At 40.2% G+C, this 14552-nt stretch overlaps 1 protein-coding gene across 2 annotated transcripts; it reads right to left on the bottom strand.

Moving 5' to 3' along the window:
* Positions 1–11082: 11082 nt before the first annotated feature.
* Positions 11083–14153, bottom strand: LOC113227703. 2 transcript variants are annotated; one of them, XM_026460689.1, is made up of 3 exons: positions 14022–14153; positions 12504–12674; positions 11083–11740 (listed from the first exon to the last, which is right to left on the bottom strand). In XM_026460689.1, exons 1-3 carry the CDS (start codon positions 14034–14036, stop codon positions 11573–11575), a joined length of 354 nt encoding a protein of 117 aa, XP_026316474.1. In that variant the 5' UTR covers positions 14037–14153; the 3' UTR covers positions 11083–11572. The 2 variants fall into 2 exon arrangements, with proteins under 2 accessions (XP_026316474.1, XP_026316475.1); XM_026460690.1 differs by having other exon boundaries at positions 11084–11740; positions 12519–12674; positions 14022–14152.
* Positions 14154–14552: the final 399 nt, after the last annotated feature.

The raw sequence follows: 14552 nt of genomic DNA, 5'->3' as shown, positions 1-14552 counted from the left end.
GGAAGTGCTACTTCGGACTGTTATGGATTGGAATGTGGGCTGAGGCAGGAGCGGGGGCTGAGCTCGCCCACGCTTGTCAATCTATATATGAATGGACTCACTGACGAGCTGAGCAGCACTATGGTCGGATGTCATATTGACGGAGTCTGTGTTAATAATATACAGGTCCGTCCCAAAAGTATCGAACATTTTTTTTGGGAATGTTGCCGAACGGCGGGAAGCGCTCCGCTTGGCAACAGAAAGTGGTGGGGGATCTAGCCGATACAGCGCGACCGGTCCCAGTTGGCTCCGAGCACCTGGAGCGGCAGGACGTGCGTTCGCGTAGAGCTCTAAACGACACCTCGTCGAAGTTTTTAAAAGTAGCGCGATGACGGATCCGTTAGAACAGAGGTACGCAGTGAAATTTTGTGTTCTACTCGGCAAAAATACTGTGGAAACCAACGAGATGATTAAACAGGCCTTCAAGGACAAAGCCTTGTCCGAATCCTCGGTCAGGAAGTGGCACAAGATGTTCCGTGACGGAAGGGAAGAGGTGACCGACGAAGCCCGCTGGTCCCGCAGCCTCCCTACAGTCCTGACGTCGCCCCGGCAGACTTCTTCTTGTTTCCCAGCATCAAGTCGAAGCTCAAAGGCAAGCATTGGGGCACAATTAAGGACATCCAAGAAGCTACGACGAGGGCGCTGAAGGACCTACCCGTTGACGTCTTCCAGGGGGCCTTCCGGGCATGGAAAACTCGCCTACAAAAGTGCATCGATGCTGAAGGGTGTTATTTTGAAGAGTACTAATGTATGGTACCGATAAGTTCAATAAAAGTATTTTTCCTGAAAAATGTTCGATACTTTTGGGACGGACCAGATAAGTTACGCTGACGATATGGTGCTGCTCAGTCCATCGATTAGAGCACTTATGTCTATGTTGCAAATTTGTGAGTCATACGCTGTCACCCATGGACTCAGGTACAATGTTTCGAAGAGCGAGCTGATGGCATTTAAGGCAGGTACTAAGTGTTACAATATTATACCTAATCTAACACGTTGCGGCGCTCCTTTAAAAATACTTTCGAAATTTAAGTACTTGGGTCACTGGGTCACGGATGACCTATCTGACAATAGCGACATCGAGAGGGAGCGTAGGTCGTTGGCTGTTCGTTGTAACATGTTGGCCCGCAGGTTTGCACGCTGTACGAGACAAGTAAAGATTACACTGTTTAAATCTTATTGTCAGTCCTTTTACACGTGCAGTCTGTGGGTCAACTATACGCAGAGGACATACAACGGCCTGCGCGTGCAATACAACAACGCGTTCCGGGTGTTGCTGGGGCTGCCGCGCTATTATAGCGCCTCGGGGATGTTTGCGGAGTCGCATACAGACGGGTTTGCAGCCATTATGCGCAAAAGGTGTGCCTCGATGCTAAGTCGCATGCGCGGCAGCCCCAACCGCATCCTGAGCGCGTTGTCTGCACGCTGGGACTCTCCGATGTTCGCTCACTGGATGCGACTTCATAGCATATCATCAGTCGCATAGTTTTATTTTGTTTCTTTTTTATTTTGTTTTATTTTGTTTTGGGAGAGAGGGCGCTGCAGTGCGTAAACAAACATCAGCTGGAGTTAATTAGTTCATTTTTAATTATCAAATCTTTTCAAAAGTTAATATTTTTTAAATTAAAACGTCGATAGTGTTGCAACTTGGTTGTGGAAGTGAAGGCATCGAAAAAGATACAGTGAAACAGAGTTAAAAGTGCGATCAATTAGTGAACACCTTAATCGGGATTGCTGTTTGAATTCACTAAATATTTTCACGTTTGAAGAACCTGCCGTTGCTCCTGCTAACTACGGGTAACAATACCATTAAATAGAGGCTGCTTGATATGCGGTAAGAATTAAATGATACTAAAATAACCTAAAAAGACTACAAATTCCAACCGTTCCCGTTTAAAGAAATTCGAAACAACGCCATCTACTATCAAGTATCGGTACTAATAACGCGATCTACTATCGTGTACCGGTACTAATTATTGTGTTGCGCTACTCAGACACCAGGGAGAGCTAAAAGCATATATTACCAGTCACCGCCATCTAGTGACGAATAGCGAAACTAATTCTTACTTTATAATTTATCCACACCTATTATTTGCCTTACATTGTCATAAAGATGAGCACCCGTAGCATCTGTGCAGGTTGTAAGAAACCAATATCAAGTAGACAATATTTACGTTGCACAACCTGTCTAGCATCGTATGATACAGTATGTGTGGGCATTACATCCAAAACCCTGGCACAAATGAAGGACAGTAAGGATCATTGGAATTGCCCAGAATGTTTAAGCAAAAGACCTAAGGGTGGAAATCTTAATACCCCAATACGTACCCCACATGGGCCTACATCGTTCGACTACACAGAGTCCGGAACAACTTCCATTAGTGAATTGCTGGGCGAGAAAAAAAAGGACTGTAACGTCACCCTGCGTATGAAGAGTAAGCAGACCAATTCATTCAATAGTGAGTCAGGCAGCCCTTACTTGGGAAGTCCATCTCCAGACAGGTCACCAAAACCAGAGCCATCTGCGTCGAACTGTGATCCGGATAATGCTATGATAGCAGACTTAAAGTTATATATGGCGAGTTTAATACGTGAACAAACAGAGAGTTTGCGCGATGCTATTGTGGGAATAACTAGCTCTATCAAGGCGCAAAACGCACGCATTGAACAGTTGGAAGCTAAAGTCTGCGAGCTCGAAAATAATATAAGGGATACACAGCAAAACTGCTATGACAAAAGTTTGAAAGATAATATAATCCAGCTGCAAGCCGATATTGCGGACCGAGAACAGGCTTTGTTGTATAACGACGTTGAGCTAGCGGGCTGTCCCGAAACCGCGAACGAAAACCCTTCGCACCTTGTCCTTGAAATAGCTAAGAAGATATGTGTTAACATCGACGAGAAGGATATAGTGAGCGCTTGGAGAGCGGGGCCCGTGCGACCTGAAGGCGGAGGCAACGCGCCGAGCCGACCGCGCCCGTTGGCCGTGCGATTCACGCGCCGTGCGCCGCGGGACGAGTTGCTGCGGGCCGCGCGTATCCGTCGCCATATGGACACCGAAGGATTACCACTGTCGGGGCCGGTGAGCTCCTTATACATTAATGAACGACTTACAAAGCGCAATCGTCTTTTATTCCAAAAGGCTCGGAACCTCGCCCGCGACACAAACGTTAAATATGTGTGGACGCGTGGTGGCAAAATTTTTGTACGAGAAGATGATGGGAAACCACGAAAACAATTGCGCTCGGAATGTGACCTCGAAATGGTTTTTGGTCGATCGTAGCGTTGGTTATTATGTGTAGTATGTTAGTATTAGTATTATTGGTTGCTCTACAAAACTTCACACCTCTCACGCACATTCACAATATACACATGCACACACGCATATATACATTTACTAATTGCATCAATGGGTAACTGCAAAAAAAGTAATTGTTTACGAATAGGGCTATTAAATGCACGATCTCTTAATACCGGACAGGATGAATTATTGGTGACTGTACTGAATCATAGGCCTGACATCCTTGCTATTAACGAGACTTGGCTGGGAGCGGGGGAAGAGTCAATTGCTCCGGCGTTACCTGGATACAGTTTTTTACATAGAGCAAGAGTAGGAAGACGAGGTGGTGGTGTGGGTTTTTACGTGAGACAGGGAATAGTTACACGTACAAAAAGACATCCACCCTCATCACTAGAACAACTATGGCTTGAAGTCCAACTACCGGGAGCCACTCTGGCGCTTGGCACTGTATACAGGCCCGAGAGCATTAACATACGGGATGCCCTGGACGCACTCAGCGAGTCAATAAATTCTATGGCGCGCTGTAGTTATACGTGTCTTGTGGGTGATTTGAATGTGGACCTGACTCAAACAGAATCAATAAAAGCAGCAGAGCTGATTGCATTCTGCCATCAACATAACTTGGACCAGCTAGTCAAAGAACCGACTCGAGTTACAGACTCTACTGAAACTTTGATCGACGTTGTCCTAACTGACAGTGCGTCTCGCTGTAAAGATGTAAAAGTAATACATAATCGTTGTTTAAGTGATCATGGTATGGTGTTGATTGATTTCAATATTAAAAAACCAAGAATGTGTAAACAAATAAAGTACCAACGATCTCTACGGGACATTAATATGGATCTCTTTCATATAGATCTTCATTCTATTCCATGGCAATCAATAGGTGATTTGGAAAATGTTGATCAAATGATAGAAACTTTTAATAAGTACATGTTGTGTCTGTTCGATATTCATGCACCAATAAGGAAGAGAATTGCAAGAGACAAACCGAAACCATGGATCACAGATACAATAAAATTAATGATGAGCTTACGTGATGACGCTCTATCTAACGCGCAAAAAAAGAAAACACAAAGCTCTGAAGATTACTATTGTAGTTTAAAAAATTATGTGACAGCATCCATTAGGAGAGAAAAGAAGGCGTATTTCAATAATTTCATTAATAATAATATTAACAAGCCAAATGAGCTTTGGAAAAACATTAGAAAAATTTCGAGCTTTGAAACTTCTAAGAAACCTAGCATTCCACATAATATTAATGACCCTGAAAAAATTAATGATCATTTTTTAAATATCCCGGCCTGTGGCGACGTAAATTTAGAAAATATTACGCTAAGTAGAGACAATCTTAAACGTGCAAAATACTTTGAGTTCAAACCTACGACAATCAAAGAGGTATACAAGATTGTTTCTGCGATAAAAACAAAATCAGAAGGGCATGACGGGTTGAATATAGACATGATCCAACTAACCCTGGACGCGACACTCCCAATAATAACAATTATAGTGAATAAATCCATTGAGACGAATACCTTTCCAACATGTTGGAAAAGAGCCTTAGTTAAACCCATTCCTAAAAAGAACTCGGTTGAAGAAATGAAAGACCTAAGACCAGTGTCTATTCTACCCGTATTGTCGAAAGTGATCGAAAATGTGGTCCTGGTCCAAATACAAACATTTTTAGATGAGTCAAATATTATACCTAAATTTCAGTCGGGTTTCCGGAGAGATCATGGAACGGAAACAGCTCTACTTCATGTTACTGACGATCTTACAGAGGCCTCGGACGCGGGGTTAAGTAGCATATTAATATTACTGGACTACTCTCGAGCTTTCGATTGTTTGCACCCAGAATTGCTTCTAGCAAAATTAAAACTGTATGGGTTTTCGCCTGATGCCTGTCAGTGGTTAAGATCTTTTTTAATAGACAGAGAGCAAATGGTAGTTACGGAGAATTCGGATGGTGACAAAATGAATTCAACATGGAGAACACTCACAAGAGGGGTACCGCAAGGTTCTTCACTCAGTCCAATCCTCTTCACCATCTTTACCGCAGATCTACCAATAAGCATAACATCCTGTAAATATCACTTATACGCAGACGATACACAATTATACTACTCATTTGACGGAAAAAGTTCACAAATAGCAGTGGATAAAATTAATAACGATCTTCAAAATATTTACATCTGGTCACAGAGGAACTCTCTGGTTCTAAATCCTGGGAAATCACAAATGTTAATCTTGGGAACTAAAACACAAATAAAACAGGTATTAGATTGTGCTAACAAAATTAAAATTAATGACGTTATTCTGGAACAGGTCAAGTCGGCACGGAATTTGGGACTTATTTTGGATGAAGAACAAAAATACGTAGAGCACGTTAATCTGAAAATTAGAAACGCCTTCTTTAGGTTAAAAACTCTATACCAAATCAGGCCATACATAAAGGAAGAGCTACGGTTACTCCTAACAGACGCTTTAGTGCTATCACCCTTTAACTACTGTAGTGTTGTTTTCGGCCCTAGAATTAAAACCTGCACTGAGAGATCTATACAGAGAGTGCAAAACGCGTGCATCCGTTTTGCCTTCGATATACCTAGGCGAGAGTACATTACTCCCTATTTGAATAAAAAGGGAATCCTCAACATGAACGCGAGAAGAGAGCTCCAGTATGCTTGTTTGGTCCAAAGAGTGGTATGGAACGGGAAACCGGAATATCTCTTCGAAAAACTCACATGGCAGAGAGACGTTACGCATAGAAGTCTTCGTACTACTATATGCGACATGTTAAGGGTTCCAATACATAAGTCATCACGGTACAGGGGTTGTTTTAGGTTTAGTGCTGCAAGAATATGGAATGATCTGCCACCACCAATGAGGAAGAAAATCAGTACGCATCGGTTCAGAGACTTATTTAAATCAGCCTTAATAAAAAGGCAACTTGCGGCGGTGGATCTAAAGCACTCTTTTTGGAAGGCTATAAAGCTGGGGAATTATTTTGTGCCCTAATTTATTTATCTTAATATTTTTACTATCTTTTTTCTTCACACACACACTCATACACACAAGTACATGCACGCACACACACACACACACACATGCACACACAAACGCGTGCATAACGAACATACATTCATCTTACGCGAAGTTGTAGAGTGACCTACTGATAGTTTATTTGGATTTTTTTTTTTAATTGTTCATTTTTTATTATTATTATTTTTTGTTATATTAGTATTCACATTATTATTGCAATATTTTTTGTTTAGAAAATTTAGTAATACCGTGTTCATTGTTAGGCCCTCCATACAATTAAGCTCGCCCAATATCTTAGGGCCAAGGAGGTGGCTGAAAAACAGCGCTGTCTGCGACAACAACGGTTGCAGGCAGCACAAGCTGAGACACCTCCTTTTGCCCTGTTGACATGTTTGGCGTGCATTACGATAATTGTCTCTACTTATTATTATTATTATTTTTATTGTTTCATGTAATTATGTGCAAAACATGTTTTAATAGGACAATAAAACTTTTTGTATTTGTATTTGTATTTGTATTTTTTTTTTTGTATTTTCGTATTGTGTAACTAACCCTTATAATTAAGCATTTTGTAATTTTAACTAACAATCTATGGACCCAGTTCCGAAATAAATGGTTATTATTATTATTATTATTATTTTTGGTTAATGGGAGACTGCTATTTGCTGGACTATAAAAGCTGACAATAGTAATACTAGTATATTTGTCGTGAGCATATTGCAACTGTATAACTAAATTCTGAAGTGAATCATCAAACCGTGACCATGGGACCTGTAAAGGGCCCGAAACGTCGGTTTGTTTGAAAAAATTTGTTTTTTCATACAAAAAAATTATATGCGATTTAAATCCGGAAAAATAGTTTCATTTCCTATCAAAATAAGAATTAATTTTTGTAAAATGTAAGCTATCATGAACAAGTATTGCTACTCCGTTATGATCATTTCCACAATCAAGCCTAACAGTACTATAGTTTGTAAATTTCATATGTTGTTGAGGTTTAAATCAAGTTTCTGATATATTAGCTACATGTGTTAAATTTGCAAGCAGAAAATGAGAAAATAGATGCCTATGACTAAATAAACTCTGGGCGGTCCATTGAACAATATTTAAGCAATGCATGAAGGAATATAATTAAGGTTTGGATTTTCTCATTGTTTCCAAGAGTATTTCTTTTATACTTTGAGTGTTAATAGATTTTTCATTATTTTTATCAAAAATAATTATTTTAACAACTGACTCTACAATAATGTTAAGAGGTAAATCAGAGTTAAATACGGAAGTGAGATCTGAGTGAGCAACATTTTGCTTAGGTAGGGGAGGGAACGAATTTTCATCAGTAACAGTTACATTGGTATAGCTTCTTTTCTTATAGTTGTCCTTATTTTCTTGTATTTTTTGTTTTTTAATATAGCATTCTATTGAAATAACTATGTTATTTCCTTTGCGGTTACAGCAAAAAGCATCCTTGTTTGCGTTCATGCACTCTCTATAATTGTGGGCGTCACCACAAATGGAACAGCGAACAGAATTTTCACAAAATTTTGCTATATGTCCATACCTCAAGCACTTCAAGCACTGCTTCACTGAGTGTGTGTACGGCCTCACTTCAAATCGCCAGCTGTTGAGATCAACGCTGTCTGGGAGTGTAGGGCAGGGGAAGGTAATAGAAACTGTTTTAGTTGGCTCCAATTGACCATCATTACTGCTCTTCCGCGTAAATCTTCGAATACAAATAATATTTTTCATTGACGTTAGAGCTGAATAAATTTGTTCATTTGAAGGTTCAGTAGGCACATGTATGATTACACTTGTGACTTCAATTGCGGCAGCCGGAATACTGGCTTTAAGTTAGTGTGCATTCAAAACGCTCAAAAATAACGCCAATCTTGTACTTATTAATTCTTTTTAGTTGTTTAATACTTTAATGTATCTTTTCAGGTTGTTAGCAAGAGTCATCATGTCCCTGTTTTCTATCGGCTTCTCTGATTCTGTGCTCTCCAAGAACACAATGTATTCGAAGTACCTACAATCCTCTGATGTAATTAGGAATACGAAAAGGCTTATACCTGTCCTTGCTCTCTACCTCAATGACGGAACCAGTATCAGAGCTCTCCGACGACTGGTCTCCTAGTCTTCGCCTACAATTTTCTTTTTTCTTTTTTTGGCTGATTGGCCCATTTTAAATAAAGGGATTTTTTTTATCCGGACTATAGTTATTGTTTTTAACGTCCTAATTAAATATATGATATAAATCAAGTTATTTAATAGGAAATGAAACTATTTTTCCGGATTTAAATCGCGTATATTTGTTTTTTCAAACAAACCGACGTTTCGGGCCCTTTACAGGTCCCATGGTCACGGTTGACTGTCACACACAGTGTATTACTAATACACAAATTGTATTACTTACGACTGTATTGAAATACGGACATCCAACACTGAACTGGCAATAAATTGATATTATTAGATTGCGTAAATTTATTTTGTCTTTAATAACAACCCAAGAGCAACTGTAAGGGTGCGTTGCACACGCGATTTAAGTGTGCCTCTGTAATGACATGATCGCATTACGAAATGCACGTGTGTAGGTCGCGAGCATTTCGTAAACAGCCCAAAGGAGTCAAAATGGGTTAGCATAAATTAGCTGCATTTCGTTTATCGGATATTAGGCAGGACATTTTTTCCATTCTCTAAGGGCAAGACCAACAACAACGCGACGCAGTGCTGTCATTTTTATGAAGGAGGCAGGTATTCTTTCACAGACCACCTAAGTACTATTCTTCATTAATGCAAATGTAAGGGTTTGCAACACGTCTGTGAAGTATTGAATCATTTAAGATATTTACTAATGTAAAATTTTATTAAATTGTGTCAACTTTTTAATAACTACGTTATATTTGAAATTTTTCACGGAGAGTCTAAATCAAGTGCACGTTTGATAATGTTACGCCTTTCTGTTATACCTCTTTATACAAATGCACTAATTAAATAGAGTTTTCATCTCACGCATACAATACAATGTCCAATAAGAATCAGCCTTGCGATGTGCGCTCGAGGATAAATGAGACGTCAATGTGTTTTTGGCGAATATATATTTACTAACTTACTACCTTAGGGTAATATTAAAGTAGTACTAGATTATTAAAGTAGTACTAAACACCCTGTGGACGACGAAGTGGAATAGGCGTTTCGAAAATAGGCGCTACGCTGTCATTTTTAGGCAACTCAATTATTATCTTTGGCAACATAAACGTTTCTAAGCTGAATTAAATTTTTATTAATGAATTATCTTCTATTTAGAATAATTCAGAATTAGAAAAGTCCAAATTCTGTGGCCACGAACATGTAGGGAACCGTAATGAAGTAACTGTCCTAGCAGTAAAAAAAATCGCCAAAACAGATTTAGCTATATTCAAGGTAAGAGCAACACACTTTTTCTAAGGTCTGGTTTAGGCATATTAGATCTCCGACGCGCGCCATGCGTTAGCAAATTAGCAATTAATTCCGACACGCAATAAATTATAAATGGTGATGTGATACGCGCAATCTTGCAATCGCCGCATGCGCGAAGTGCACACGTCGGATATCTGACACCGAAACTGTAATAAGTGTGGACCCGGTAGGTGTGAGTGTGTGCGTTGTTACGCACACACGCTGTTAAGGTCCATCGCATAAACCACATTCGCTCCGTCAATACTCAGTATGAAGCAAATGTCATCAGCGACTCGGTCGCTCGATGGTCGTGGTCGTGGTCGTGGCCGTAGCCGCGACAACTACGGTGTCGCAGTCGCGCAGTCGCCGCCCCGCGCACCTCATTTTCCCCCAGTGGGGTAGGCAGACATTTTTGTCCTTGTTATGATCCTGACATCCCTACCAATATATATCAATCGTGATTTTCATTCACACCGATCTCCTTGCACATTAAACACATTTCGAGTATTCCAAATGTGGTACGATACTTCTATTATATTTATTTGAATATAATATGTTGAGTTAACGCGTTCTGGACATTACGTGGCGAGGTCCCGTGTTGGATTTCTACAGTTTAACCCTTTTAAGAAACTTGCTAACGGACGGAGCAGCAGCGAAGGACGAAAAGGCTGTACTGAAATTAATTTAATTTACAGTCACGAATGGGATCACCCCATAATTACACCGTGCCCGTAAACACGTGACGTAAATTACCATGCCCAACAAGTTTTCTCTGTTGCCCAAATCACTACGCATTTTGGCAAAACTTCTTATTTTGGAGAGGCCTGTGTTGAACAGTGTAGGCTGTCGTGAGTGCCAAAGTAGGCTGACGTGAGGGCAAGATAAGAATTAAATTCTTACAGTGAGACAGCGCTACATGAAGTGTGTATCACCATCCTGCTTTTTTGTCGTTACGAATCTATACTGAACTGTAATAAGAGTACATGGTAAGGCCCCAAATTAGACATACCAGTCTTCGACTGGGTACATACCATTTTATTCCACAGCTCAGGAAAACAGCACTCAGGTTGTAATGTTTCCGACAGAGTGGGCACAATCTTAGCTTCTGGTCACATCAAAATGAGAATATATTGCCAATTTTGTTGCCGCGATCTGTGCACCGTGAAGTCAAAGAAATAAAAACACCAGTGCCCCGAAAGGCGCATGGCGAAAAGCATTTACCTTCAATTAGTCACGAAATTGAGAAAAAAGACAGAGTAGATTTAATACAAAACCATTTAATAAGAATGTAAAAATGACATAAACGAGTGAGCCTGTTATTGTAATGCATGAACTGTCAACGAGTGTTTTGCAACTTGAGCAACTCAGTGCTTCGTACAAAGGAGAAAGAAAGGTTGTCACTTGAATATAATAAAAAGGGCATTCGTACAAGGAAACCTAAGCAAGCCGACAGTATTTTAAGTAAATATCCGGTGGAAATAAGATGTAAAACAGATGTAAAGAATTACATAAAATATGTTTCAGACTTAGTCTAGTCTTTTTTTGTAAATAATCTAAAGTTTAGCCGTAATGAACAATAAATTAGGGACTGTTTCTGTGGGACGCAGGAAAGGAGCGCTCTCGATCACTATCACTCGGCCGCTTAATCAGAAGTCACGACTGACACACGACGTTCGTGATTCGCCGAGCGCGTTCGCTTCGCGCGTCCCGCAGACTGGAGTCGCTCCGCGCGTATGCCGAAGGACTTTAGTAGAACATGTATTATCCAATGATGACGCTGGAGCAGCTGTTGCCGTTGCAGACGACGCAGTTGCCATTCTCGCAGACCTTGCAATTGCCGTCCACGCAGATGATGCACCGGCCGTTGACGCACGATGTTGACTGTTGCGAGCCTGACGAATATCCCTGTGCGGAACTTACCGCGTCACCCTGCGAACAACGCACCGCAATACACATAATTATTTCGTCATACGGTGCCGAGGGTGTTTCATATTTCCATATTCATTTGCATCACAAGGTTGATACAAAATGGTGATACGGCCATGTACGTAACTTTGCAGGGCAATGTTTAACTTAAAATTAAACTTTATTCTTGTTAAAGAAAAGTCTATAAATAATAACGCACACTCAACATAGCCCCGCACTAGGGAAACTCTGTGTCGCGGGTGCCATGGACACACATGTTATTAGGGACCGTATTAATAAATAATATTAAATGCAATATCAAATTAGAGTTAAATTAAGTGCAAAAGTAATAAAAACATAAAGTAATAACATAAGGTAAGTTAAGAGAAAGGAAATTTGCTTTCTTCTGATGACTATCAAAGAAACTTTTAAACATCGTATGATTTTTTTTATGATAGCAAGTGACGGAATGAACACGTCGTGTGTCTGGTGTTAAGCGACAGCCTGAGCGTCTTTTAATTATAAATACAATTTATTATATCTCATTTCTGCCCTCGAAAAATTCTTGCAACATTTAAGTTTTGTATCAAATGCGTTTTTAAATTTTCATTATATCATAAATAATAATGTTAACCTCCTTTTTAATGCTTTTGGGAACATGTTGGTGTTAAGGCTCCAACCCGCTTCGGTTTAAGGGTGGAATCAAGCGGTAGTCCAAATTAGAGAAATAAACTTAGGAGTGTAATGTGCACGCGATTACATTACAATATATGATATAATGACTCACTGTGGCCTGCCTTACTTGCTGCTGCAGCTGGTGCTGCATCTGCCAGTTCATGTTCTCCATATTGCGCTGCATCTGCGCGTTCATGGCGGCCATGTTGCGCTGCATGTTCCACATGAAATTCTCCATGAACGCGTCGCTGAACGAGAGCAGCGCTACGAAGAGACAGGTGCACTGCAAGAGTGCACAATAGGTACATACAATGTAGAGGGAAGAATTTTAGAGGTGGCCTGTGCCCTGCAGTGGGATACATCATATACATATGAGTTTATGATGATGTAGTAAAATTTTGAAATCAGGCAAGAGATGAGGAGTGTAACAATGACAGCCTTCATCAGTCGCATTATAATAATATGAAGTGCATTTTTGATCCTGGATCAGTCAGCAACATCACTTTTGCAACAACTACTTAATCGTACAAGTACAGAAGTCATAAAAATGAAACATCCGTTTGCCTGTTGTTACATTGGCAATGGCTAACCGCTGCGTCGGCGTGAAACGGCCCTTGTCGCGAATCCAATAAAGCCGTTTAATGACCAATAACTTGAGTCGTAATCTCTGCCGCCATGGAGTCGTACTCGGCACTGGCGACGGAGTGTACACGAGGACGTTCCCAATTATTACGATATATTATGTGAATCCTTCCTATATTCCAGTTCACAACACTACTGCTGCATTCATTCGAAGAGACTCGTGCCTAGTAGTGGGAAGCGTAACGGCTGTTGCAGTTCAGTTTTAAAGCGCCTCGTTCCCACCCATTACTTCGACAAATAAACTTATTTTTTGAAAGTTCGTCCGTTCTTGATGTTACAAAGTCCGTTTATGAACAATTTACTTAATGTGAAGGCTCAACTCAGAAGCCGAATACATAGAGATTAGTAATAAGTTAAAGGTAAAAATGGCGGCTGATTAGTCATCGCACGTTTGCGCCTGCGCAGTGGCGATTCGGCGCGGCTTGTTTCGCTTATCTCGCTAGTTTCTATCACATTGCAAAATGAGTTAGCAGACTCAAAATAAGGATTCTGCATGGCACAACGGCATGAGCCTCTTTTTCAACATGAATACACAACAACCTTGTAACTCGCAATTCCACACAAAACTCACTTCCCACAGTCGCTTGTGAACTGAGTAAGTTTATGTTTTCTTTAACTTGTACAAGAATAATTTTCTGTACCATCCATGACGGTATGTTTGTACGGTTAGCTGCTTCGTTTTGAATGAACCGTCGAACACGGCCTCGACCGTTACAGCGACTGGTAATGATTGTAACTTAACAAGAATCCAAACAAAATTTGTTGACGGACAACACACGCTTTTCACCATGCATTCTCCATACATTCTCCATACATTCTCCATACATTCACCATACATTGAATCTCCAAGTAACTTAAACGAAAGTAATCCCACATTGGGTTATTAAATAACCAACAAATTGAAATAAACCTCCAGGAAAAGAGAATATAAGAAAACCGATAAACCATTACAAAATAATACAATTTTAAGTTAGAAGAAAAAACTCACGGTAATAAGTTTCATGATTACTGAAATGAGTCTCGCAAATCGAGCGTTCTCGAGTGAAGCCGATGAGTGTATGAAGTGCGCGTGTGCCGAGTGGAGGTAAACAAGGCAATATGTAGGGTTGTGTCCGAACAAAGCGACCGTGTGACGCAGCCATTATCATTAAAAGTCGACTCAATGTTGGTGTTCGTTTAATATTTGTATAATGATGTGTTTTTCTAAATGAACACAGTAAAGATTAAAAACCATATTTCCCATTTCTTCTTATCTGCATTGGGCGACGTGACCCGTGTCCAGCTGTAGGGTATCGTTCTAGAAAATTATGAAGTCTACTCCAGGCTAATGTTAAGAGTCAAAACAATTATAGTCGAAACGAAATTCGAAATTTTTCAGTACCTTGCGTACGATCAACAGGTTGCAAGTGAACTGTAGTAAATATAAATTTTACGTCATTAAATAAAATAACCCTTTATCTCTATAAATAAACGTTTGGGAATATCCGGATGCAAGATTTGGAGAAGTTTCAAGTCCTTG

The sequence above is a fragment of the Hyposmocoma kahamanoa genome, unplaced genomic scaffold (assembly GCF_003589595.1).
Source record: "Hyposmocoma kahamanoa isolate Upper Pololo Valley unplaced genomic scaffold, ASM358959v1 213, whole genome shotgun sequence".
Classification (NCBI taxonomy): Eukaryota; Metazoa; Arthropoda; class Insecta; order Lepidoptera; family Cosmopterigidae; genus Hyposmocoma; species Hyposmocoma kahamanoa.
The sequence above is the reverse complement of the archived record's forward strand: the minus strand, read 5'-3'. Positions and strand labels throughout refer to the sequence as shown.

Excerpts from the sequence above, each read along its gene's own strand:
- LOC113227703 (XM_026460689.1), bottom strand. Across the intron at positions 11,741-12,503 it reads AGCAAGTAAGGCAGGCCACA|GGTGACGCGGTAAGTTCCGC; the intron begins GTGAGTCATTAT and ends CGTTGTTCGCAG.